Source organism: Medicago truncatula, chromosome 4 (genome assembly GCF_003473485.1).
Source record: "Medicago truncatula cultivar Jemalong A17 chromosome 4, MtrunA17r5.0-ANR, whole genome shotgun sequence".
In the NCBI taxonomy this organism is placed as follows: Eukaryota; Viridiplantae; Streptophyta; class Magnoliopsida; order Fabales; family Fabaceae; genus Medicago; species Medicago truncatula.
Genome location: NC_053045.1, coordinates 41,950,957 through 41,977,433, shown reverse-complemented (window position 1 = coordinate 41,977,433; position 26,477 = coordinate 41,950,957). Strand labels below are relative to the sequence as shown.

Here is a 26,477-nt window from a genome sequence, read left to right as displayed (position 1 = left end):
AAACTACTGCCTCAGGCATTAAAATAATTTACACATCCTAAATATTAACCTTATTGCTAAATTGAGATTAACACAGTGCTCGCGGGAACGATATTTTTACTACTTCGATAGTATTTAATACACTTGCTAAAATATCTATCAACCCCCTGAAATTGCATAACGTTAATCAATTTACCCCTCCGTCAAATTTTTCTGTTAACTGTTTACGGTTATGATCAAAATGCCCCCTAAACTTAAAAATTTATATTTTTTTATGCTTGACTCAAAAGATATTAAAGGCAAACACATTAACAATTATTGATCATATAAATATGTATGGAATGTATGTTTATGCAGCTATTGGTCATATAAATCTTTATGGAAGGTATGTTACTCTCATGTGTTTTAAATATATACATATATAGAAAACTTTTTTTTACACAAGTTGGTAATTATGTTAAGAGTATGCAGTCATAAAGTACACAAATCGTTGATAATTGTGTGCCCATAGGTTAATCTCTACAAAAGGAAGAAGAAACAAGGCTTGTTGATAAATATGAAATATGAATGAAAAGACTGCACATGACAAAACCATGATTTCTTTGGCATATATTCATTCATTTTCTTGTGAATAGAATTTTTATGACAATAGGTGCAATATACTACTTGAAGAACTAAATGTATGATTTTTTGTAATAAAAAAAATCTAAATTTTTAAGTTTAGGGAGCATTTTGCACATAAGTGCAAAATTTCAGGGGGGTATTTGATCATAACCGTAAACAGTTAACAGAAAAATTTGACGGATGGGTAAATTGATTAACGTTATGCAATTTCAGGGGGGTAATTGAAGTTTTGTTAATTTCGGGGGAGGGGGGGGGGGGGGGGGTAATTGACGAAACTTACAATTTCAGGGGGGAAATTGACTATTTACTCATTAATGTTTCATTGGTATTCTAAAGTGACATACAATTTGGGACAAATATTTTTTCTAAAGTGACATACAATTTGGGACGGAGGGAGTATCTTTTTATGGAGAATGCTAACCATTGTCCTTGAGACATTGGATAAGGGGATAAAAATAGAAATATAGCATTGGAAAATGGTGAAAAGTGATGAATTTAACTTTTTAAAAGTCAAAATGTTGTTGAAATCAATGCAAACATTCTATTTTTAGCTTTCTTAATCATTGTCTTAAGGCAATGGTTAGCAAGACCCTTTTTTTATTAGTGAAGATGATTAAGGTCATATACTATAAATGTTTATAAAAATATACATCAACATAGAAAAGATACATTATTATTATCAAAACAAATATTTGGAGATTATAAAATCATATCATTATATTTATTTAATAATTTTCAATGGGGTGGACGATTAATTTTCAGTGAAAAATAAATAAAACCATCGAATGACTAATAATAAAATAAATTTATGGGTCCAATTTGATTCATGTACATCCTTGTTATTTGTAGAGACTAAGATAATACTTCCTTCGTCACTATTACTAACAAATATTCTCGTTTTAGATTTATTGAATAACTGATGATACAGAACTATATTATAAACTAGATACATGAATTTTCAATGTATCTGAAAAGATAATATTTGTCTATAATAGTGACCGGATGAACTATTAAGTTGGTATTATCGAAGATGTATTTGAATCAAAATGAATAATATTAAAGATGCATTTAACAATTGATTTAAATAGAGAAAAATTATTGCTTTAAAGGGCACTCGTCAAGAAGTCTGAGGAGAAAAATTTATCTTAAAAATAATACATTCATCAATCAAAGTTAAAAAAATAATATTTTCTACATAAAATTTATAAATTATTTATATTTTTAAATCACTAACAAATTCCTTTAAAATACTTGTTAACAAGATCCTAAATTTTTTAGATATAAATAAAGGGTCTTGTTAATTAGTGTCTCCGGAGCACTAGTTAAGGAACCAAAAGTAGAAAGAAAAATTAAGTTTTGTATTGAAAAAAACACCTTTTTATTTTTCAAAAAGTAGAATATACAATTTCCAAAACAAAATTTTCTTTTATAATTCTTTAACCAGTGGTTAACATTTCCCATAAATAAAACCAATAAATTTTGAAACTTGGATCCTTTAAAAAAAAATTGTTACTTTTATCATAACTATTTATTTTTTCCTATAATATCTATAATAATCATATATCATCTCATTTCAACTACTAGTATTTTCTTTCTCTATAATAGATAGCCGGAAGTAATGTTGATAAAGTGATAACTAATGGTAGGCCTTAGTTGGGATGTGTTTTTATTGGTGTTTATGGTGTACGGTGTATGTATCTTGTTTTTGGTGATCTATTTATATACGACGTCATTTTTTATGTAGTTTCTGTTTTATTGGTCTCTGTTCTTCTTGTGGAGAGACTTGGTTATTAGTATTAAATTTTGTTGTTAAAAAAATGTTAGGTTGGACATGGAAAACAAGGGAATTTGAAACAATTTTATTTCACAAATAAGATTTTTTTTTTTTGAACAAACCAAAATGGAATTAATAACCATAAGTGATTCATCTCGCATAAGATGTGCAAAAGAGAATCACTTAAAAACGATACAATATCGGTTCATCGGTGCCACAATAACAGACACCGTGATTTCTAAACCAAAACAAAGAAGATTACATGTAAATACTCATACAGTACCTACGGTGTTGCCACCAGTCATGGTAACTGAAAGCAAACGAATGCAACCTAGTTTTAAGCCACTGGAATGAGAGTAATTTCACTTTGTCAGATATCATGCTAATTGATGCAGCCTTCTGATTAAAAATGTGGTTGTCCCTCTCCTTCCAAATGGTCCACACACAAGCCAGGCAAATTAACTGTAAAAAAGAATGTGAAAAATGCGGTAAACCCGCCATATTTCCAAACTGAAGATAATGGTCTCTACACCCCACCGGAGCCACGTATGATAAACCAAGTCAAAGTAACAACTGTGTCCACACTCGGCCAAAAAAAGCACAGCCAAGGAGAAGGTGTTCGACATTCTCAACAGAGTCGCACCCTCCCACACAAGCTACGTTGTCTGAATGCAACACCTGTCGACGTAACAGGTTATCTTTCGTAGGTAATCTATTTCGAAAAAGTCTCCAAGCAAACATAGATACCAAATCGCTTTCAGGAGACTCGTCCATCGTCGTGAGATATTGATAAGTTCCCTTCACGGAGTAGCCATGTGTGGGATCAAGAAGCCACCTCCACCTGTCATGAATATGAGCCTGCAAAACAACATCATGCAAAAGGATAGAACATTCTGCGACACTCTCCTCCTCCCAAGCATGCATACGCTTACGCCAGTCCCACGCCTCACCCCATCCTCCCACCCACGCCGCTCCATATCCTCCACCGTCGCCCACCTGTTGGCAGCCAACTCGAAAATGTGGGGGAAGCGAACCCGTAGGGAACGCCACCCACCCAGTTGTCAGTCCAAAAATAGGTGTATCTGCCTCCACCAACCACCCTACGTAAGTTATCTTCGAACCAACTCCCCACTCCCAAACCGACACCATTACGGATACCACACATCATCCGCCACCACGAAGAACTCTCTCTACCACCCTCCTTCAACCTACTTCCCTCCTCCCCGTACCTAACCTTTAAGACTCGATACTATAATATATCCTTCTCTCCTAGCATCCGCCGACACCACTTTCCTAATAATGAAATATTAAATTCACATAACAGCCGCACCCCCAAACCTTCTTCCTCCTTTGGTAGACAAACTGAATTCCAAGCTACCCATGAAGTTTTCCTAGATTCCTCACAAATAAGAAAAAATTAAAAAGAATATCTTCATCTTTTCCATTTAAAAAGAGAAAAACACTAAAAAGTCTACAAATTTTTATAAAATAACTAATAGACTTATACTTGAAATCCTTTAAGTTATTTAATAAGTTATTTAATTGTAACAAATTAATCATTTAATTTTTTCATACTACTTAAGTCCTTTAAATTAATTAAATATAATAAGTTATCTTTATGTTTTTTTTCTGTACCAATTAGATTCTTCAAATTATTTAATTGAAACTTTTAGAGTTAATAACTTACATTTTTTTTTATGGAAAATCCCAAAATAAGGATTGTTGTCTAAAATCCCAAAATGGAACATTACTGTTACATTCTCACCCACTTTGTCTGTCTAAATAAGTGAATGTTGTCGTTACTGTTTGAATTCTAAAAGACCCTTCACTCTGAAGAATCTAGAAGGTCTTCTATACCACTACAAACAAACAACATAGAAACTAGGTGCTTTCTGTGTCATTGAACATTGAAGAGAAAAAAAATGAGAAGAACAAGGTGCTTCTTAGACATTAGCATAGGTGAAGAACTAGAAGGACGAATATTGGTCGAACTTTACAACGATGTTGTTCCCAAAACTGCTGAAAATTTCAGAGCTCTATGTACTGGTGAGAAAGGCAGTGGTCCCAATACTGGGGTACCCCTCCATTTTAAGGTACTCTCTTTTTTCTTATGACCCATTATCGTTTTTTATTCATTTCTAGTTTTTTTACCTATCAAAGACTCTTTTTTTTTTTTTGTTCTGTTTTGATTCTCAGAATTGTTGTTGATTGTAAAGATCTGTACTTTGTTGTAATCTAAAAAAGGGTTGAACTTGAATTTGGACCATCAATTCTGAAAAGATGATTGTTCCCTTTATTCTTTTGATTGTTGTGATAACTTTTTTAATCTAAAAGTTTCTTCTTTATTGGTGGAGGTGAATTTTTCTATACTGTTTGATAATATTCCTTCACTAAATATAATCAATGAAGAATTTGCTAATTCAAAAGTTTTGATTGGTACATTTGGGATACCTTTTGGATACTTTGGGTTATATATTTTCAAAAACTTGTCTTTAAAGTTTTTCCCAGAGCATTGTTCTTCATTATGTTATGAGCAGAACTGCAGAAGTGAAGTGCAGTGCTCACTCCTTTATTCATTCTTTGATGATTTAAGAAAAATAGACACGTTTGCGAGATATTAGTGGAGATGTAAACGATACATTTCATGATGGCAGTGATGAACTTGAATTGATAGTGTTGATTGTCAAAAATTAGATAGAAGCTATGTTGATGATAGAATGGGAATTGGGAAGATATAATTGATAAAATTGGTAATAGTTCAGTAAATAGTTAGCAATTAGACATGGTCAAGACTTACTTTAAGAAGAAGTAATGATATATTGGTTGGGGAAAATATAGTTATAATATTGAAAATATCAAAGTCTCTTTACAAATATTAGATGTTTATGTAGAGTGCATTTTTTTCCTCCGCTTCATATCTTTATTTTTTAAGAATTTCATGTATCCTTGTATTCATGTCGTATCGCGCTTGTATGCTCCTTTCATATTGATCAAAATTATATAGTAATATAGTTTATATATATCTATACATGCAACAATGTTGTTATGTATTGTTGACCATCAAACAATATATAGAACGAAACTTTGAATTGTAACTCAAATATATTTCGCTAGTGTTGCTTGTACAGTTGTATAGGGCATCAATGTCTATCGAAGTACATCCTAATCTCTAAGTTTGTTCATGATATTAACACCAACTTGCGTTTTTTCTAAAAAAAAAATTATCTCTTTAAAAGTAAATCGCCTATATTAGCTCGAGGGTCAATTATTGAATTCATTTAATATTCTGTTGTTATTTTCAGGGATCTTGCTTTCATCGTATTGTTAAAGGCGCTATGATTGAAGGAGGTGATATATCTACTGGAGATGGTACTGGAGGAGAATCTATATATGGACTCAAGTTTGAAGATGAAAATTTTGAAATGAAGCATGAAAGGAAAGGAATGTTATCAATGGCAAATACAGGTCCTAATACAAATGGTTCTCAGTTTTTCATCTCTACTACCCGAACTGCTCATCTAGATGGTAAGCATGTTGTATTTGGGAAAGTAGTTAAAGGAATGGGCGTAGTCCGTTCAATTGAGCATGTTACGACCGGAGATGAGGACCGTCCTGTTCTTGATGTTAAAATTGTGGATTGTGGAGAAATTCCCGAAGGAGAAGATGATGGCATAACAAACTTTTTCAAAGACGGTGATACTTATCCCGATTGGCCAGCAGACCTTGCCGAGATCCCTAGTGAACTTGAATGGTGGCTTAAATCTGTTGACTCAATCAAAGCTTTTGGTAACGAGTGTTACAAGGTATATTTGCTGCTATCCTAATATATGAAATTAGCTCTATTATAATCTGAGATAAGAATTAAATATTTATAATTTATTTTTCCTGACAGAAACAAGATTACAAAATGGCTCTAAGGAAGTATCGGAAGGCTTTACGTTACCTAGATATTTGTTGGGAGAAGGAAGGGATTGATGAAGGTATGCTTCCTTTTGCTACTATTTATTTCACTTTACAGTGCAATGTGCAACAACTATGCTACAAATGCACTTCACATCCTTTACACATGATAAGTAGGTTTATTTTTGGCTTTGCAGAGAAAAGTTCAGGTTTAAGAAAAACAAAGTCTCATATATTTACAAACAGCTCAGTAAGTTGGAATTTACTACTACACTTTTCAGATAAATTTAAAGTGCACGTATAATAACTGACTTTGATGTTTCTCATTCTACTGATTTTATTTTTTACAGGCTTGTAAATTGAAAATAGGAGATGTTAAAGGAGCACTGTTAGACACAGAATTTGCAATGCGTGAAGGCCATAACAATGCAAAAGCTTTGTTTCGCCAAGGACAGGTTGGTATGGCTATTGAAGAGCTTTGAATCATCATACGGTGCTTGTCACCCTTTACTATGTCAGGCTTCTAGTTTCAGGTATTTAATGTGTCCTGCTTTTTTTCTCTGATAATTATGTTACTTCCATTTCACCAGGCATACATAGTACTGAATGACATTGATGCTGCAGTTGAAAGCTTTAAGAAGGCACTGACCTTGGAGCCAAATGATGGTTAGTTATTATGAACATACTATTTTGGATCAAACCTTTGTCGTGTCCTTTTCTGTGCTATAAGTGATTGTTACACTATATTATTTATTAGCCATAACTGAGAGTCAGTTTTCTCGACATACACAGACAAAAGAATAATAAACTTTTTAATGATGCAAGCTGAAAGTTAATGTCCAAATGATGTAATCTAAAAATTGGTTATTTTATGAACTAAAAAATTTATGCACTTGTATATGGCCATTTACACCGAACCTTATAACATTTTGTTGCAATGTTTAGCTGGAATAAAAAAGGAACTAGCTGCGGCCAGGAAGAAGGTGAGTGCATCTTTGAAACAAGCATTGAAGCATTATGTATACTTCTCTGGAGTCTAATTTGTTATGTTTGTTGCAGATATCTGATAGGACTGATCTAGAGAAAAAAGCTTATAGTAAGATGTTTCAATAGCATAGCACAAAGGTTAGTCACATGAATACCATGAAACAGCGTAATGTAAAGTAACATTTACATGAGGCAATATAATTGAACTCGCGTCTTTTGTTGATATGTAGCTTCTTTGTTCTTTTCAGGTTTATGTTGAACAATCATATAATTGCAACATATATATACAAAAAGGTAAAAGGTTTGGGTTTGAACCCTTTGTTACTAAAAGTATTGAGAATGAGGTTCACATGAAATAGGTCAATAAATGAAACTTTAAGCCAACAATTTTGTTAACATTTTCTTTTATTGGGATCATTTTAATTATTGGATGGTGATTCTAGTCATTGAAATGTAATTTTGTTGATGGACCACAGAAATTGTTCTATATGTGATTTTGATATTTATCATTTAGAACTTTCACAAGTGTAATTTAGTACTTTTTGTTAGCATATCTTATTTAAGCGTATAAGAAGTTAATTCATTTCGTTGATTATTGTGGTTAATATGTAAACTTGTATCCAATTGAGTTAATTTATATAGCTCAAGTTGTATATCATCGAAAGTCGACTTATGAACAACTCATCGAGTTTGACTTGTTTAAATCACGAACTAACTCGATTCATCTCACATATGATGAATCAATTTATTCTTGATTTAAACAAATCAAACTAAAAAAAAAAGTTGCATCAAACTCAAATTGAATTTAGAACCTAATCAATTTTCATCAACTCGACTTAACTTATTTCCAACACTTCCACTGAACTAGCATCATCATTAAATCAACTCATGAACAACTCATCGACTAAAAAAAGAGTTGCATCAAACTCAAATTAAATTTTGAATTGAATCAATTTTTATCAACTTAACTTAACTTATTTCCAACACCTCGACTGAGCCAGCATCATCATTACATCACTGAGAGGTCTACATTTCATTTTACATTAAGTCATGGATTGTTTACGAGTTTGAATGTGAAATTTCCCACCCACTATATCAGTTAGATGTGCAGTAATAGTTAAGAAAAACATTTGGCCTCATATAATTCAAACCTCATAATAGCAACACGGCCCCATTTGACCTTTTCCACATAATAATTCCCACTATGTGTTAATATGTGAAATCTCTAGTCTCTACTAATTACCGACCCATTCTCTCTACTACTCGATTAGCTTTATTAAGAAACAGAATAGTAAATAAATATGGAAAAATAATATTATTAAAAAAGAAATGGATACGAAGTTTAAAATTATGACAAATAATATTATTAAGAAACTTGATCTACTACTCTGCTCTTCATATCTGGATCAAACAATTTTATCTTTCAGTTTATACATCTATTGAGAATTTGAGATAATTTGTTTAATTAATTACGCCACACGGTATATATAAAATATATTTCTTTTAACTTATTGTTAACATTTATTTTGATTAGGTCAAAACAAAATTATTTAGATCATTTATCTTTTGAAAGATTTAACTTAGTTCATTTTTTAAAATGTTTTAGTTCTTGATCTCTCAAAAGTTTCTCAAAGTGTTGTGCGGATCTTGAAAATGAGTATTTTTTTTTTACCTCGTGAACATATCTTATTTGAACAAATTACCATCCCTCTCTCAACATGTCAACTATATACAAAAATAACCGTTACTAGTTCTAACCATACTGTTATTAATTTTTAACATGAGTTTACTTATTTCATCTTAGAAAACATACATAGCTTGCTTCTCACCTTACTTACATTTTATATGAAAATAATAACCATATCTCTAAGTTGATTTGAACAAGATATACATAAGAGTAATAATTATTCCTACATCAAAACATAACAATCTATGAACATCTTTAACTACGTGATACCATTGTGTCTACAAATTCAACTTGTTTTGCGTAATTAAAAAAAAAAATCAACTTATTTCCAAATTCTACCCCCACTTATATCAAGACTAATTCAAAGTTAATTCGGTCATTCTACACCACCATTTATGCTTCATGCCTAACGCTTTAATTTTCTTCCACGAGCTCCTCTATATAAACCTCTTCTATAACACCAACCAAATCATAACAATTAACAACCTCCCTTTGCTTTAACAAATAAACAGTTAGCTAAGTGACAAGAATCATATAAAACAATATGGCCTTCACCACAAACATTGTTCATGTCCTCACCTTATTACTAGTTATAATAACCACTTCAATGTTTACAGTTACTATGGCAAACAAAGATTGGCCCTCTTTTGGCAATTTCAACTACACTGATTGGTGGTCCAGATTTGGAAACCATCATCATCAAATAAATAAGACTGAACAACAACCTAAGAACATCATTGTTGGTGGCTCTCAAAATTGGCACTTTGGCTATAACTACTCTGATTGGGCTATTAAGAATGGTCCTTTTTACCTCAATGATACTCTCGGTAAGCTTCCCTTTATTATTTATAAAATAAATTATAAACTCCATTGGTCAAGATTAATCATAAATTATTGAGGCATACATATTATTTTATAAATTTAATATTTATACACTAGTAAACCCTAACATATACTCCAATGTTGATTTAGCATTTCACAATTCGATTGTACTTACGGCATGAATCTTATATAATGTTGATATTTGATATTTATGCATGTGTAGTTTTCAAGTATGATGCTCCAAATGCAACAAGTTTCCCACACAGCGTATACATGTTTCCAACTTGGCAAAGCTTCATGAAATGTGATGTGAAGAAGGCTAAGATGGTGGCAAATCACACACAAGGTGTTGGAGAGGGATTCAAGTTCGTGTTAAACAAGTGGAAGCCTTATTACTTTTCATGTGGTGAGAAAAATGGATTACATTGCAACGTCGGACAAATGAAGTTCGCTGTTATGCCAATGCTTCGTCCTTTCTGGTCATCATGGCCTTGAAAAAAATGTTCATTTGCAACAACTTGACATAGTTAACTAGCTCTTGGAAAATTGGAATTGCATGCTGCAGCTTTTGAATTTTATAGTTTTCTCTTTTGATTTTCAATATATGTTCCAATAAATTAAAATAAATCGAGTTTTCTTATTCTATTTGCACTTATCAAAATATATGTAATGCATTTGATACATCAAAGCAATTGTGGTAATAAGCACTACTTACTATGGTAGATGTTCTTTGTTTCTCCATTTTTAAACGAATGTAACAATTTTCACGAACATGGACATTTGTTAATTAGATGAATTTTAATGCATTGCCCCAGAAACAATGCGGCACAAATATTTAATGGTTGCTCTTTTGGCCCCCTATCTACTCTTTACCTCGAGAAACAACATTCGGATTTATCTCCCAAAGCCTTTAAAAACACACAAAATGTTGTTAGGAAGTTATTTCCCGAAATGTTTGTGCATTTGTATGGAGCCAAAAGAGTAACCACCCAAATATTTATGTTTGGTTCTACAATAAGAGCATTTTGAAATTTTAAAGGTAAAGGTAATGTGTTTTATAAAAAATCGAGAGTGAAAAACAAATTAATTTTCTAGAAGCAATCATAAGACTACGTAAGTATTTTGAACTTGACCAGCTATGGTGAGAACAGTTCAGCTCTAACAGGTTGGTTGTATATATGCTACTAGCAATTCATGAAGGGGATGAGGTTATATGGGTCTTTGGAATGCAATGAATTAGGTCATCAGCTTAGGGCTTCACAATGTTACGTTCGAGAGCGATTCCAAAATACTAGTTGATGCTATTCATTCTAAAGGTGTAGGGATTTTGGAGTTTAGTTTCATTGTGTCTAGTATTAGATGAATGTTAATCGTCAAGTAAATATGGTTGTTCTATTTGCTCCTCTTTGTATCTAATACACTTTAATAAATGATAAATTGAGTTTTCCTTGTTCCAAAACAAATGGAGACCAATTTTGAAGACAGAAAAGTTTAGGAGGACCATTATTCGATGACAAAAAAAACTGGTGTATATTTTTTAGATAACCCTTTCTTATAAAAATTACTACTATAAAACTTGTTTCAGACCTCAAACATGTTGAGCCACACGTCTAATTGTCACCGAGAGTTGTTACTTGCCATCCTTTTAGAGAGGTTGCTAATGTTAATTATTGATGTTGATGTAGCATTCACGGTTCTAATTTAGCAAAGATTGGAGGAATTATTTGGAATCATATCAACGTTTATTTCACGGTCCTTTTATAGCTTATCACTCGGGATACCGAACTCAAATTCGTCTCAACTATTAAAATATCAAACTTAGAGTCGTCTCATCTATTAGATCAGTAAACCCTTGCCTTAGGCTCCACTTTTTTTCACCTAGTATATATTCTTTATTAGTAATGAGATATCAACAATATTTTTATGAAAATATTAATTTTGTGATTCATACTCCTCATATACAAATAGAAAATGATACATCAATTAATTCATGTAATTGCTTCTTCTGTGGAACATAGTTATTCAAAATTAAAATTAATAAAATTTTATTTATGATTCGCAATGTTTCAACAAAGATTAAATAACTTAACTTTTTATTTGAATAAGTTAAATGACTTAACTTTATTATCTGTTAAAAAATAAATATTAAATAAATTTGATTAAGATAATTTAATAAACGGATTGTGCATATTAAAAAGGCCAAAAAAATAAATTTACATCGAAACTTTTCAAAAAAGATATTAATTTTAAATAGGCATTACACTTAGAATTCGCTTTAGACCTCAAAAATGGTTGAGATTATCCTGGCCAAAATTTTTAATTGCTATTTTGATTCAATGAGTGTGCTATCCTTTATCAATGATTTTGTGCCTCCAATTCATCAATTTGCATCCATTGCTTTAGATATATAAAGCATTCGTAAAGTTATGATTGGAACAATCGATATACCTTGGTGGTCTTTAGGTTTGGTTCAGATAAGTGGTGTTCAAGTCCCTTACAATGCTTGAGCATCGCGTAATGGTTTGTTTTGGTTGGTTGTATAACTCTGTATTTGTAAAGTAGTTCTTATGGCACACCTTATACTAGAAGAGTTGCTTTTGGTGGTTAATATAATTCCATTTTTGTTTGTTAAAAAAAAAATAAAAATAGTATAGCTGAGTTTTATTTCTTAGGCCTTAGCTTTTTCTTCTGTTTTTTTTTTTTTTTTTTTCCTATTTAATTTGTTTCTTCAGTCACCAAAACCGTCATCATCACATCACTCAAAGGCGTGTATTTCATTTCACATTAACTCATGGAATATTCACCGAAATTTTGTATGTGAAATTATTTCCTTTCCACTCCACTTGATTCAGTTAAATGCGCAGTACTAGTGAGGAATACTTGTTTTGACCTCATAATACCAACATGACCCCATTTGACCTTTTCCTCATAAGAATTTAATTTTTATGATTTATTACTACCAAGTACCAACCCATTCTCTCTAATTGCGAATTTTGATCATTTTTTAATTAAACCACTCGGTAGATATAAAATATAGACTAAGATATTTGATCATTTATCTTGGATGAATGTTAAGGATATTCTCTTTTTAACACTCCTTTCAACACTTATTCTTTTATTAGATGAAAGTAATGTATGACCCACCACTTTTAGTGAAACCTATTATTAAAGTGAGACTCATCATAATTTAAGCCCAATAAAAATGTAAGTGGTGGAGAGAGTGTTAAAAAGAGAATGTTGCTAGCACTATTGTGTGCAAGTGTGAGTTATATGTCACACATATGATAAAAACTAAAGGTTGAACAACTTATAAGTAAGAGGACCCATAAACTCATTCCTTAAGGTTTTCGATAAGAGTGTGCCGTCTCTCTCCCTTGTGCGGTTGTTCTAGCCTCGATGTGAACGGTCTCCCGAGCTCCTCTCATGACCCAACAAGCACTACTCTTTATCTTATTGTTAAAATCTATTTTGATCATAATATTTATTACAAATTGAAGGAAAAAAAAAAACTAACATAATTAAAGATATGAAAATTACGAGAACCTTTTTTTTTTTTTTTTTTTTTTTTAAGGAAAATCATGAGGACTTATACTTACGAATGTATAAAATTGATTATAGTTATTGCTAATATAAAAATATAATAATATCTGAAGATAAAATCGTATTTATCCATCAATAAAAGGTGGGTAGAGGTTATCTATCTTTTGTTGATGGTTAATATAGTTGTCACCGGGAATAAACATATTTGTGTTACTCTCTTGTCCAATATCAACAACGCTACATATTCAACTTGTTTTTAAAAAAAGTTATTTAACATTTTTACGAGTTGAATCACAACTTCTGACCTCGTAATTTTGACACTTTTACGAGTTGAATTAGAACTCATAAACTAATTTGATAATGCTTTAATATAAAATAGGAAAGACTTTCGAGTTCAAAATTCAAATAACACTTAAAAAATATTTACATTTTTTTTTAACATCCAAATTTTGCTCCCACTTATATGAAGACCAATGAATTAGATAATTTGGTAATCCTGCACCACCATACGTATATTTCATGCCTAACGCTTTAATTTCCTTTCATAGACACCTCTATATAAAACCCCCTCTACTACTCCAACCAAATCATAACATAATCCTTTTGATTTATTCAGAAGCAGCTAAGAGAAAATTAAGATCAATTCAGACAATGACGACAACCACCAACTTTGTTCATGTCTTTACCTTTCTAGTTATAACCACTTCAATGTTTACGGTTACTATGGCAAACAAAGACTGGCCCTCTTTTGGCAATTTTAACTACACTGATTGGTGGTCCAGATTTGGAAATCATCATCATCAAATAAATAAGACTGAACAACAACCTAAGAACATCATTGTTGGTGGCTCTCAAAATTGGCACTTTGGCTATAACTACTCTGATTGGGCTATCAAGAATGGTCCTTTTTACCTCAATGATACTCTTGGTAAGCTTCCCTTTATTATAAACTCCATTTGTCAAACTTAATAAATTATTGAGGCATATATATTATTTTATAAATTTAATATTAATACACTAGTAAGCCCTAACATATACTCCAATGTTCATTTAGCCTTTTACAATTTGATATTGATATTTATGCATGTGTAGTTTTCAAATATGATGCTCCAAATGCGACGAGTTTCCCACACAGCGTATACATGTTTCCAACTTGGCAGAGCTTCATGAAATGTGATGTGAAGAAGGCTAAGATGGTGGCAAATCACACACAAGGTGTTGGAGAGGGATTCAAGTTCGTGTTAAACAAGTGGAAGCCTTATTACTTTTCATGTGGTGAGAAAAATGGATTACATTGCAACGTTGGACAAATGAAGTTTACGGTTATGCCAATGCTTCGTCCTTTCTGGCAATCATGGCCTTGAAAAAATGTTCATTTGCAACAACTTGACATAGCTAACTAGCTCTTGGAAAATTGGAATTGCATGCTTGCTGCAGGGCTTCTGAATTTTATAGTTTTCTCTTTTAATTTTCAATAAACGTTCCAGCAAATTAAAATAAAGCGAGTTTTCTTATTCTTATAGTGATTTGAGATACTATTCCGTTTTATCAAAAAAGAATAAATTATTTGGTGCATCTGTATAATAGTAGTTTTTTTGTTTCTGAATAATATTGTCATGTTAGGTGCTTTTTCAATAAAGGTGCTCGGCTAAAATTCAATTCTGTTTAGTTTTTCAAATACAGACCATCAACTTCTATGGGTCAATCTTAAGTTGAATTAATTGAAATTTGATATCGCAAAGGTGTATCTGCTGCCATCTTATCCCATTGTTAACTGGTTTTCTAAAAACTATATGCTATTTGTCATCCCCTACCAAATTAAAATTCTCACGTTTTTTAAATCTTGAACTAAGCTATGGATCCATGTTGTATAAAATAATCTATAATATCACTTGAATAAACTCATGAAACACCGATATATTCAGCCAAATTCCGTATACCCGATATGAGTATGTACAAGATCATGACTTGGATAGATGGATTAGCTTACAACAATATACTCCCTCCGTCTCAAATTGTAAGACGTTTTGGCCATTTCACACGTATTAAGAAATGTAATTAATATTGCGTGGGGAAGAGAAATTATGAGTTGTTTTACAAAATTATCCCTAATAAATGGTATGGAAAAGATAAATGAAATAATTGAAAGAAGATAGAGTAATTAATAGTTAAGGATATAATAGGAAAAATAACATAAATATTTCATTGGTATTGTAAAGCGACATATAATTTAGGACAATTTTTTTTTCTAAAGCGACATACAATTTGGGACGGAGGGAGTATTTGATTGCAGTACAACTATTACGTCTTGTACGGGTCTGTTAGTCTAATAAATTATGTTGATTAAAAATAAAATTGTTTGCAATCTTTAAAATTGCTTCCATTCAATGAAGGCAAGTCATCGATGTAGTTTTTCTATTGTGCCTTGCATTGCTGGTGATGATAAGTTGCTGCCTTCAGAACCTACATTTTTGATAGCACTCATTCTCAAGAGATTTTGGAAATATTTTCAGAAATCATATTTTGGACAATCATGTTACTTGTGCTCAAATTTAATTCATGCCACCAAGCCGTCATCATCACGTCAGTCAAAGGCGTGTATTTAATTCAGCATTATTAAATCAAATCATGTTGAATATTTACAGTTTTGTATTTGAAACTTCCTACCCCCCCAGTATAGATTCAGTTAAATGTGCATTAATGGTAAGAAACATTGGCTTTACCATCATAAAATTCAAAGGCCATAATAGCAACTTCCATCTCATACGATGCTACTTTTGGTATTTTATCTTATTTTTAAAATTTATTTTACTTTATCTTTTAAAAGAATTATTTTGGTCTTTAATTTTCAAACGTTGCCCAAAGATCATTTCTGTCAATTGATGCAGAAAATGTTTGATTTGCTAAATATGTAGCCCCTTATTTTATTTTCATAATATATTTTGATTGATGACTTATATTTTAAAAGATTCATTTTATCTCTCAAATATTACATAAATTATTTAGTTTTTTGAGTTTGTAGATAAAGTGACAAACATCACATAACAATTGCAAATTTTTAAGTTCGAACTCGCGTTAAGGTTTGCGGTCTAACAATATTGACATTTTCAGTTGATATTTAGTTGTTTTTGCATACTTTTTATTTTCACTCCTGGCAAATAAGTTATTTTTTAACCTTGAGATCATGTCTCAATTCAACTTAATTACCATTCCCCATGTACAACACAAAACAAATTAACGCAATTTAGAGTTTGATAATAGAAAGAGTGGAAAGAAATAGAATTCTTCCATCTTATGGGAAAGAGTATATTTAGAGAAATGACATGAAAGAATATTAATGATTAATATATTTAAAAAATTTAGAGTATTATAACAACATAAAAATAATTTGAAAAAATTATCTAAACCCTAACCTAAAATCCTTAAACATCCTCATCAAATGTATTTATGAGTTTCTTTAAATTAGGAATTTTTTTATTATGAAGAAAAATATAAACACTCCAAACAATTTTCCTCCCAAAACTCTTCATTCCTTCTACTTCCTATTTTCCAAAGTTTTCCCGTCTTAAAACGTCAAACATATCCTTTGGAGGGAAGGCTTCGGGGTAGAAAATATAGAGAAAAATTAATAAATCGTTCATATTTTGGTGGTACTTTTTTTTAACATATATTCATAAATCTCATCGAATTACTTTATTAACCACAAAAATGCAAAACATTAACCATTTATTTTAAATAAATCTATCTTCTTATGGTATTTTGTAACTATGTAAATTGTGTTACTCTCCTATCCAAAAACAACAATGTTATATTCAACTTGTTCCCAAATTCTACCCCCACTTATATAAAGACTAATTAAAAGTCAATTTGGTCATCCTACACCACCACATATATTTCATGCCTATTGCCTAACGCTTCAATTTTCTATCGCTTGCACCTCTATATAAACCCCCTTCATATAACTCTTACCAAATCACAACACTAACATACTCCCTTACTTCTCTCAAAAAAACACACTCCCTTGCTTTATTTACAACTTAGAAAGCAGCTAAGAAACAAGATTGAATCAGAAAATGGCCTCCACCACCAACATTGTTCATGTCCTCACCTTACTAGTAATAATAACCGCTTCAATGTTTACAGTTACTGTTGCAAACAAAGACTGGCCCTCTTTTGGCAATTTCAACTATACTGATTGGTGGTCCAGATTTGGAAACCATCATCGTCAAATAAATAAGACAGAACAACAACCTAAGAAGATCATTGTTGGTGGCTCTCAAAATTGGCACTTTGGCTATAACTACTCTGATTGGGCTATCAAGAATGGTCCTTTTTACCTCAATGATACCCTCGGTAAGCTCTAACATATACTCCAATGTTCATTTAGCATTTTACAATTCGATTGTACTTACGGCATGAATCTTATATAATGTTGATATTTGATATTTATGCATGTGTAGTTTTCAAGTATGATGCTCCAAATGCAACAAGTTTCCCACACAGTGTATACATGTTTCCAACTTGGCAGAGCTTCATGAAATGTGATGTGAAGAAGGCTAAGATGGTGGCAAATCACACACAAGGTGTTGGAGAGGGATTCAAGTTCGTGTTAAACAAATGGAAGCCTTATTACTTTTCATGTGGTGAGAAAAATGGATTACATTGCAACGTTGGACAAATGAAGTTTACGGTTATGCCAATGCTTCGTCCTTTCTTGCCATCATGGCCTTGAAAAAAAAATGTTCATTACCAACAACTTGCCCTAAGCTAGCTAGCTTTTGGAAAATTGGAATTGCTGGCTTCAACTTCTGAATGTTATAGTTTTCTTTTAATTTTCAATATATGTTCCATTAAATTAAAATAAATCGAGTTTTCTTATTCTTGTATCCTGATTTAACATATTAATGTGCCAAAAAGTTATAAATCGGTAGATATAATTTTTAATTTGTAGCTTTCTTTCTCACTATAATATAAATGGTTTTTTTTTTTAACAACAAATGATTTTATTAAACTCACTTTGGCACAAGAAGAGCTAAATAAATTTCTCTTCTCACGTTTCTTACAATTAAGAAATAGCATAATTCTTTCCATTTTTTTGAATTGGAGATTGTTTGACCTTGTTAATATCATCTAGCTTCAACTCTTGCACGTGATCATCATAGAAAATGTTAGCTTCAAGTCATGTTAAGTGCTTTTTCAATAAAGATGCTTGGCTAAAAATGAAACACTATTTAGTTTTTCGAATACAGTCAATCTTAAGTTGAATTAATTGAAATTTGATATTGATCATATCCCATTCTTAACTGTTTTTTTTTGGCTTCATACTGGTTTTCTAAAAAACTATGCTATTTCTAATACCCTGCCAAATTAAAATTTCTCACGTATTTTAAATCTTGCACTAAGCTATGGATCCACATGTTGTATAAAATATTTATAATATCGCTTAAAATAAACTCATGAATCGCCCATATATCCAGCCACCATACCCTAAATGAGAATGGAAAAGATAGAAAGAGGTGTTTTTTGTCCTAATTTAGGAGGTAAAATCCTCTTGCAGACCAGCCACTCCCTAGGTTGAAATGCAATAATGCAATCAATACAGTGTGCAAGTAAGTATAGAAACCTTTGAACCAAACAAAACATTGTTGAAGTGTTGTAAATTATAAGTCCCACCTTGGATAGACCATCAAATGTTGAACAAGATATAAAAGAAAAGAGACATGCCAAAAAATAATAAGTCTTGCGGAAATAAGGGAGAAACTGTTAGAACAAGTGAGTGAAAATTATTAGTGATTTCTCTCTTGTTTTCACGATACTATTTTTTTCACTTTCCAAACTGTTTACCTCTTTATCCAGATTTGTAAATTCCTCATTTATTTTCTTCAGATCTTATCGTTGCATTGTTTTCAGTTAACTAATTAAAACATCATTCCTTGTGAAGAATATGTGTATAATTTGATTTGAAAAGTCATGATTTGTCAATATAAGAGATTGTGGTGAATTCTTGTAGCAAGTTAGAGTGGAGTGCATATCGTTCACCTAATTAACTCAAGATTCAATCATAGATATAGAGATCATTCTTGTTGAGATGCCTTATTTCATTGGCACCAATTGGTTTTACTTTTTCTGGACAGATTCACTTACAATAGTGCTATTGTGCTTCCTAACTTCATCTTGGACAGATTCAAAATTGATTCCTTTAAATGAAGCTTTGATGAGGTTTCTCTATTGTGACTTGCATTGAAAGATTTAGCATCAATTGCACCTAAATGCTTGTAGGGACCAATGTCTCTCTTTTCAAGCTCCACACTTATACCATACGGATCCCATAACTATGTTCCTTCAACACAAAAGATTTCAAGTTCATAAGGGTGATGATATGTTGTTGCCTTCAGAAATCAGAACCTGCATTATTCACAGCACTCTTTCTCAAGAGAATGCTTGATAATCACTTTATAGCTCTTTCTGTCATTGCCCAAAACTTTCGCAAATTATCTTGGCTAAACTACAGTTTTGACCCCCTAAGTTTGCTAATGTTGCGATTTTGACCCCCTAATAAAAAAAATGAAAATTTTGCCCCCTAAGATTTAGCCCCTTTGCAATTGTGATCCTTTGATTGTTCAAATAACATTCCTCAAATTAAAAATAGTTATATCCTATCAATTTATATGTAGTATTTTATCATTTATGTTATGAAAAAAAATAAGAATTTATATTATATTTGTTATATTATTGATGTCATCGAAAAAGATAAACATGATTTATTTGATTTATTACAATTTAAAATTCACAAATATCTATATGTATAATTTTAATCAAAATTAAAATTTCATATAAAATATCGTTCACAATTTACACGTGTTAACACAATAAAAAGAGAAAAAAAACAAACACGTAAGTTCCCGTCTTTTTGCTAATCATTTTACCTAGTTTAAAATGAAGATATTTTAATCTTATTTTGGCCTAAGCTCACAATATAGATAGTATCCTACACATTGAGGGCGGAGCCACACACAAGATTGTGTAGCTCTGTCTGCACAAAGTTCTCATTATTGCTTCTTGCCCTGCATTTTGTTGGAAGCAATCTCTCACATGTTAATTTTTGTCTACCCTAAACTCACAAGGTCATAATATTTTTTCTACTCTAGACACACAAAGTCAAAATATTTTGTGTATAATTTATGTTTGCGGTTGGGTTTTTGGTTATTAGGTGAAGCCTCTTAAGTACTTATGGTCATACCCTTGTTTACTAGTTTTTTCTTTAAAAAAATAAATAAATAAGAGTTTGGGATTTAGAAAAATTCCTCTAGAGCCCTTCTCTTATGCTTCTTTTCTATTCTTCTCAAATTGGAGGTTTTGAAGAAAAATAAACTGAAACGATTCATTTAACGAGTTCAGAATCTCAACCCTAATTGCATTTCATCCTCTTTGTAGAAAAACAAACGAAACGACTTATTAGAATAAATAATTTTTATCAAACCTCACCATCCATTATGGTTAAATTATTGTTTAGAGAGAGTGATTTTTTATTGAGATTGAAAATCAGAAATCATTCAATATCTTATTTTTTTTAAAAAGACAAATCGTAGGAAGCAATTGTGATGTATATGGTGCTTCACCATTCAAAATTTCTGGTTCTGCGGAATGCATGGGGATTGGGAGAAGAAAAATAATTCATGGCCTGTATTTCATTTTACTTTTAGTCATGGAATATCTTCCAAATTTGTAGATGTCAAATTTCCTACCAACTAGATTCAGTTAAATGTGCAATAATAGTAAGAAACACTTGCTTTGACCTCATAGAATTCAAACCTAATAATAGCAACACGACCCCATTTGACCATTTCTCATAATAATTCCCAATATTCCATTTGTGTTGCCGTATGTCTACCAAGTCAAATACCATTACCAACCAATTCTCTTTAAATTCTGGATAATAGCTAGCTTGCTTAAGAAACAAACCAAAAGGAAAATAAGTAAATGAATAGATAAATATATAAATAAATACATTGTTATACATCTACACCAATACATAAGTGGTAGATATAAACAACTTAACTTTGAACCACTTTTTACTTATAGGTGCACAAAATCCCTTCAATTTTTCATAAGTTTCCTTTATCAAAAATAATTCTATTTAAAACATGTTGGAGATTAAATCCTATCTCTTTTGGTTCAAATTTAAACATTGATTTACCATTTTGTAAGAGTGCGGGCTCTTCTCGTAGACCTTGGTTCACTTAGCATAAATGGCCATAGATTTTTTACAAGAAATATGCAAGAGTAATTATAATTATTCCTAGCATCAAAACATAATTAACAATCTATGAACATAAGAAATGATAACAACACTCTCTTTTCAACACACTCTCTAACATTCACTCTTTTATTAAATCAAATCAATGTATGTCTCACCACTTTTTGTGGGTTCAATTTTCAAAATTTAAACTCACAATGGTTTAAACCAACCAGATAATAAGTATTAAAAAGAGTGTTAGTAACATTATTCTAGTCAACATATTTAACTGTCTTACTCTCCTACCCAACATTGCTACTTGCTACATTGTATTCAACTTGTTTCCAAATTCTACCCCACTTATATGAAGACTAATTAAAAGTTAATTTGGCCATTCTACACCACCATGTATATTCCATGCCGTAACTCTTTAATTTCCTGTCACACGAACCTCTATATAAACCCGTTTTATAACTCCAACCAAAGCATAACAAACTCCCTAAGAGACAAGAATCATCTAAGACAATATGGCCTTCACCACAAACATTGTTCATGTCCTCACCTTATTACTAGTTATAATAAGCGCTTCAATGTTTACAGTTACTGTGGCAAACAAAGACTGGCCCTCCTTTGGCAATTTCAACTACACTGATTGGTGGTCCAGATTTGGAAACCATCATCATCAAATAAATAAGACAGAACAACAACCTAAGAAGATCATTGTTGGTGGCTCTCAAAATTGGCATTTTGGCTATAACTATTCAGATTGGGCTATCAAGAATGGTCCTTTTTACGTCAATGATACTCTCAGTAAGCTTCACTTTAATATATAAAATAAATCATTGAGGCATATATATTATTTTATAAATTAATATTTATACATTACTCAGTAAGCTCTAACACATTCATTTAGCATTTTACAATTTGATTGTACTTACGGGACAAATTATTATATGATGTTGATATTTGATATTTATCCATGTGTAGTTTTCAAATATGATGCTCCAAATGCAACAAGTTTCCCACACAGCGTATACATGTTTCCAACTTGGCAAAGCTTCATGAAATGTGATGTGAAGAAGGCTAAGATGGTGGCAAATCACACACAAGGTGTTGGAGAGGGATTCAAGTTCGTGTTAAACAAATGGAAGCCTTATTACTTTTCATGTGGTGAGAAAAATGGATTACATTGCAACGTTGGACAAATGAAGTTTGCTATTATGCCAATGATTCGTCCCTTCTGGTCATGGCCTTGAGAAAGTATATGTGACAGGATCAATATCAAAGACGCGAGTAGGACTGCTATCCACCCACTCCTTTTTCTCCTCAAGTGTCAAAGACTCCATCAAATCCTTGATGATGTGAATGTCTGGTTCGTACTTAAATATGAATGCACCATAAAATATTGAAGAGCATTTTGCTCCAATAAATTATACTATAGAGCCACAAATTGGTAAAATTCAGCTCATTTAAAAGCTTTACCAAAACTGGAGTAGTAAATAAAATGATATTAAAATGGGCAATGTATATTATACCTAATTCTGAGTTTTGACTGCCTTATATTTCCACGCGATAATGTTTAAATAATAACATTAATAATAGGTCCAGTCCAAAGTAGTAACTAATATTTCATTTAGTTGTTATCTTTACACTTAGAGAAAATGATATAGTATGTGACCGAAAAGGATATTATATAGTGACTACATCATTCGATTACAAAAAAATGATTAGAAACTAAAATAGAAAAGGCTTGACATTCCAAATATAGCTTTGCATGCTAAATAAAGTACCAGTCACTATGGGACCATATTGGGAGATAAGTAGAAAAAAAAAGGAGATAGTGACAACTCTATTTTGTTTTTTTGAGGGGACCTAGTGATAACTCTATTGTTGCTCATATGCTTATACTACTAAGTCCAACATATATAATACTACTGCTTTACTTTCCCAGCTAGCTCAGTTAGTACGACCATAATACATTTTCTCAATCAATTCGCCATAATAAATGACTCTCCTGTTAAGATCATCAATTTTTTTGTTGACAGTTACCAAGGTCACCACCTCCTCATCATCCGAGTTTTGGTCGACCTGATTCACCTCATCAGCATCAGGGATAACAACTGTATCAATCGACTTCTTTGACTCCTTCTTCTTTTTCTCAATCTGCAAATTCTTATTCTCCAGAGTTTTCTGCTCCTCACTCCTCAATAGGCTTATTCTTCCCAATCTTAAAAACCAACCTATTATCCTTCTTTACCACAATAGTAACTACAGGTCCTTCCTGATTTTTCTTGTTCTTTTTCTTCTCCTCATTTGCCTTCTTAGTCTTGACAACAATTTCCTTCTGCTCATCATCAGAAAAAACTCCCTCTGGCTTTTTTCCTTATTCTTCTTTTCTTTTTCCTCTTTCCATTGAAAATAAAACATCGAGAATTGTGTATTCTTTATTTTAATACAATGATTATTTTTAATTCTATTTTTAGTTTCTTAATATGTGTCCCGTAAGCTTAGCTCACTTGATAAGGGATAATACATAACATATGCAGGGGTCGGGATTCGAATCCCGGACACCTCACTTAGGGAGAAGAGAGGGTTGATATATTTGGATTGAGTGTGGAGAGGTGCATGTGCTCTCTTGATGAGGTGGAGCGGATCCAATCTATTGGGTCAATCTCACTATTAAAAAGCGCACTCCCTCATGTCATGAAGGCCTATTCACTACCTCATGTTAGACTTCACCCCTAAGAAGATCATTGTTGGTGGCTCTCAAAATTGGCACTTTGGCTACAACTATTCTGATTGAGCTATTAAGAATGGTCCTTTTTACCTCAACGATACTCTCGGTATGGTTCACTTTATTATAATTCAAAAAATATTTCCCTCTATTATATATTGGTCAAGCTTGATTATTGAAGCATATATACTACTTTATATGAGACTAATAATATTTTTAAGAGTTTAGTCTATGTATACATTTTACTTCGCAAATTATAACCAATCAAATGAATGACTTTACAAAATTTACGAATAAAATCAAATATTTTTATATTTAACCGTTATGAGTAATTGACGACGTAAACATCTTTACACTAATAGTGCATGCATATTTAATCAATTTTAATAGATAAATTTAGAAATATGTAGGAGTGGGATCCAATTCAAACTTTCTACAGAAATATTTGCTACCGCCAACTTGGTCGTGACAATTTATATGTTATCGAAACAACAACAAACACTACTATGATTGAGGTTGCATTGGCCACAATAATTTGACTTACAATTTTTTGAAATATAAAAAATTGGACGTGATCACTATGGTTAAGACGACGATTATTTAAAGCCGGACATAGCTAACTAGCTCTTGGAAAATTGGAATTGCATGCTGCAGCTTTTGAATTTTATAGTTTTTTTTTTTTTTTTAAAACTCGGTATCCGATCCAAGAACCGCCCACTTGCGGGGGCCCCGTTTAAAGCCAGAGCAAGCTATGTATGGACTTAGCCCACCGAAATTGGCACCAGAGAGAATCGAACCTAAGACCTCTGGAGGAGCAAACTCCAAGATCCCAAACCAACCACTAGGTCAACCCTAAATGGGTTTTTAATATATGTTCCAATAAATTAAAATAAATCGAGTTTCTTATTCTATTTGCACTTATCAAAATATATGTAATACATTTGATACATCAAAGCAATTGTGGTAATAAGCACTTCTTACTATGGTAGATGTTCTTTGTTTCTCCATTTTTTAAACGAATGTAACAATTTTAACGAACATGGACATTTGTTGGATGAATTTTAATGCGTTGCCCCATAAACAAGGCGGCACAAATATTTGATGGTTGCTCGTTTGGCCCCTTATTTGCTCTTTATCCTGAAAAACAACATTCAGATTTATCTCCCGAAACCTTTAAAAACACAAATTATTTATGTTTGGTTCTACCAAAAGAGCATTTTGAATTTTTAAAGGTAAAGGCAGTGCTTTTTATAAATAAATAAAAACCGAGAGTGAAAGCAAATTAATGTTCAGAAAAAGTTGATGTATTTCCTCCAAAATTTGGACTTGATTGAAGATGGAAAAGTTTTTATTAATAGGGATTTAAAGTGGAGACCATTTTACTTATAGTGTTAGCAAGCCAGAGAGTTTAGTGCTAATATTCTCAAATCAAGGTACTTTTCCAAAATTCATCAATTGAAAATTGAACGGACTTAATTATTCAAAGGTTTTACAACTCATGTCCAAAAGAATAATTGAACGATATACATTCTTTTAATAATTTTCACAGAAAGCTCACTAAACTATATTATATCTAAATGTATATCCTCACCTCTCCTCTCTTCTCTTATTTTTTTTTTTTGACAGAAAGCTCTTTTCTTTTCACAACTCAGTGGCTTCACTCCGCCCCCTTCAGTTCGCCGCCGCCGTCCAAGACCATTCTGAAATCCCTTACACTGACAACTCCAAATTACAAGCTCCACCGCCGTAATAGCTTGACTCCTCCGCCGTAAGACCCATTTTTCATTGTACAGTTTGAGATTTTACGTGAGAATAATTAGTTCCTCCCCACTATGTTCTTAGTTCGGAATCTCGAAGACGTGTCTATCGGACAAACTATTCCTTCAGAAGCCTAGTCAACTAGGAAGGACACTTCCCCGGTGACTGAAACATGTCTAACTTTGGAACTGAAACATGTTTAGTCGATCCCATCGTTGGATGTGACCCTCACAGAGTTAGAAGGAAGCAGAAACTGGAATTTCTCATATCGGAATCTCGGGGACGTGTCTACCGAACAAACTATCCCTTCAGAAGCCTAGTCAACTAGGAAGGACACCTCTCCGGTGACTTGTCTAACTCTGGAACCAAAGCATGTTCCTTATATTGAAAATTCCTATCGTTTAAATTTGAGGTTCTACTTTGTTCTCAATCCTCT

General features: G+C 32.0%; 5 protein-coding genes across 5 annotated transcripts; all 5 read left to right on the top strand.

Moving 5' to 3' along the window:
- Positions 1 to 4,150: 4,150 nt before the first annotated feature.
- LOC11445101 (peptidyl-prolyl cis-trans isomerase CYP40) lies at positions 4,151 to 7,817 on the top strand. The gene is made up of 9 exons (XM_003607985.4): positions 4,151 to 4,470; positions 5,680 to 6,180; positions 6,270 to 6,357; positions 6,475 to 6,527; positions 6,628 to 6,732; positions 6,868 to 6,943; positions 7,223 to 7,260; positions 7,337 to 7,402; positions 7,513 to 7,817. Exons 1-8 carry the CDS (start codon positions 4,300 to 4,302, stop codon positions 7,388 to 7,390), a joined length of 1,086 nt encoding a protein of 361 aa, XP_003608033.1. The 5' UTR covers positions 4,151 to 4,299; the 3' UTR covers positions 7,391 to 7,402; positions 7,513 to 7,817.
- A 1,616-nt stretch (positions 7,818 to 9,433) lies between these two features.
- LOC11441412 (uncharacterized) lies at positions 9,434 to 10,434 on the top strand. The gene is made up of 2 exons (XM_003607984.3): positions 9,434 to 9,778; positions 9,997 to 10,434. The coding sequence occupies exons 1-2, from the start codon at positions 9,496 to 9,498 to the stop codon at positions 10,266 to 10,268; spliced, it is 555 nt and encodes a 184-aa protein (XP_003608032.1). The 5' UTR covers positions 9,434 to 9,495; the 3' UTR covers positions 10,269 to 10,434.
- Positions 10,435 to 13,901: 3,467 nt separating this feature from the next.
- On the top strand, positions 13,902 to 14,895 carry LOC11445158 (uncharacterized). Its single transcript, XM_003607983.3, has 2 exons — positions 13,902 to 14,241; positions 14,406 to 14,895. Exons 1-2 carry the CDS (start codon positions 13,965 to 13,967, stop codon positions 14,675 to 14,677), a joined length of 549 nt encoding a protein of 182 aa, XP_003608031.1. The 5' UTR covers positions 13,902 to 13,964; the 3' UTR covers positions 14,678 to 14,895.
- Positions 14,896 to 17,302: 2,407 nt separating this feature from the next.
- LOC11441427 (uncharacterized) lies at positions 17,303 to 18,263 on the top strand. Its single transcript, XM_003607982.3, has 2 exons — positions 17,303 to 17,666; positions 17,774 to 18,263. The coding sequence occupies exons 1-2, from the start codon at positions 17,387 to 17,389 to the stop codon at positions 18,043 to 18,045; spliced, it is 552 nt and encodes a 183-aa protein (XP_003608030.1). The 5' UTR covers positions 17,303 to 17,386; the 3' UTR covers positions 18,046 to 18,263.
- A 3,766-nt stretch (positions 18,264 to 22,029) lies between these two features.
- LOC11444527 (uncharacterized) lies at positions 22,030 to 23,082 on the top strand. The gene is made up of 2 exons (XM_003607980.3): positions 22,030 to 22,359; positions 22,537 to 23,082. The coding sequence occupies exons 1-2, from the start codon at positions 22,077 to 22,079 to the stop codon at positions 22,803 to 22,805; spliced, it is 552 nt and encodes a 183-aa protein (XP_003608028.1). The 5' UTR covers positions 22,030 to 22,076; the 3' UTR covers positions 22,806 to 23,082.
- Positions 23,083 to 26,477: the final 3,395 nt, after the last annotated feature.

Coding starts and splice junctions, on each gene's coding strand:
- LOC11441412 (XM_003607984.3), top strand. CDS start 9,496: ATGGCCTTCACCACAAACATTGTTCATGTCCTCACCTTATTACTAGTT. Junction 9,779..9,996: donor TTACCTCAATGATACTCTCG/GTAAGCTTCCCT, acceptor ATGCATGTGTAG/TTTTCAAGTATGATGCTCCA.
- LOC11445101 (XM_003607985.4), top strand. CDS start 4,300: ATGAGAAGAACAAGGTGCTTCTTAGACATTAGCATAGGTGAAGAACTA. Junction 6,181..6,269: donor TTGGTAACGAGTGTTACAAG/GTATATTTGCTG, acceptor TTTTCCTGACAG/AAACAAGATTACAAAATGGC. Junction 7,261..7,336: donor TAGCTGCGGCCAGGAAGAAG/GTGAGTGCATCT, acceptor TGTTTGTTGCAG/ATATCTGATAGGACTGATCT.
- LOC11441427 (XM_003607982.3), top strand. CDS start 17,387: ATGGCCTCCACCACCAACATTGTTCATGTCCTCACCTTACTAGTAATA. Junction 17,667..17,773: donor TTACCTCAATGATACCCTCG/GTAAGCTCTAAC, acceptor ATGCATGTGTAG/TTTTCAAGTATGATGCTCCA.
- LOC11445158 (XM_003607983.3), top strand. CDS start 13,965: ATGACGACAACCACCAACTTTGTTCATGTCTTTACCTTTCTAGTTATA. Junction 14,242..14,405: donor TTACCTCAATGATACTCTTG/GTAAGCTTCCCT, acceptor ATGCATGTGTAG/TTTTCAAATATGATGCTCCA.
- LOC11444527 (XM_003607980.3), top strand. CDS start 22,077: ATGGCCTTCACCACAAACATTGTTCATGTCCTCACCTTATTACTAGTT. Junction 22,360..22,536: donor TTACGTCAATGATACTCTCA/GTAAGCTTCACT, acceptor ATCCATGTGTAG/TTTTCAAATATGATGCTCCA.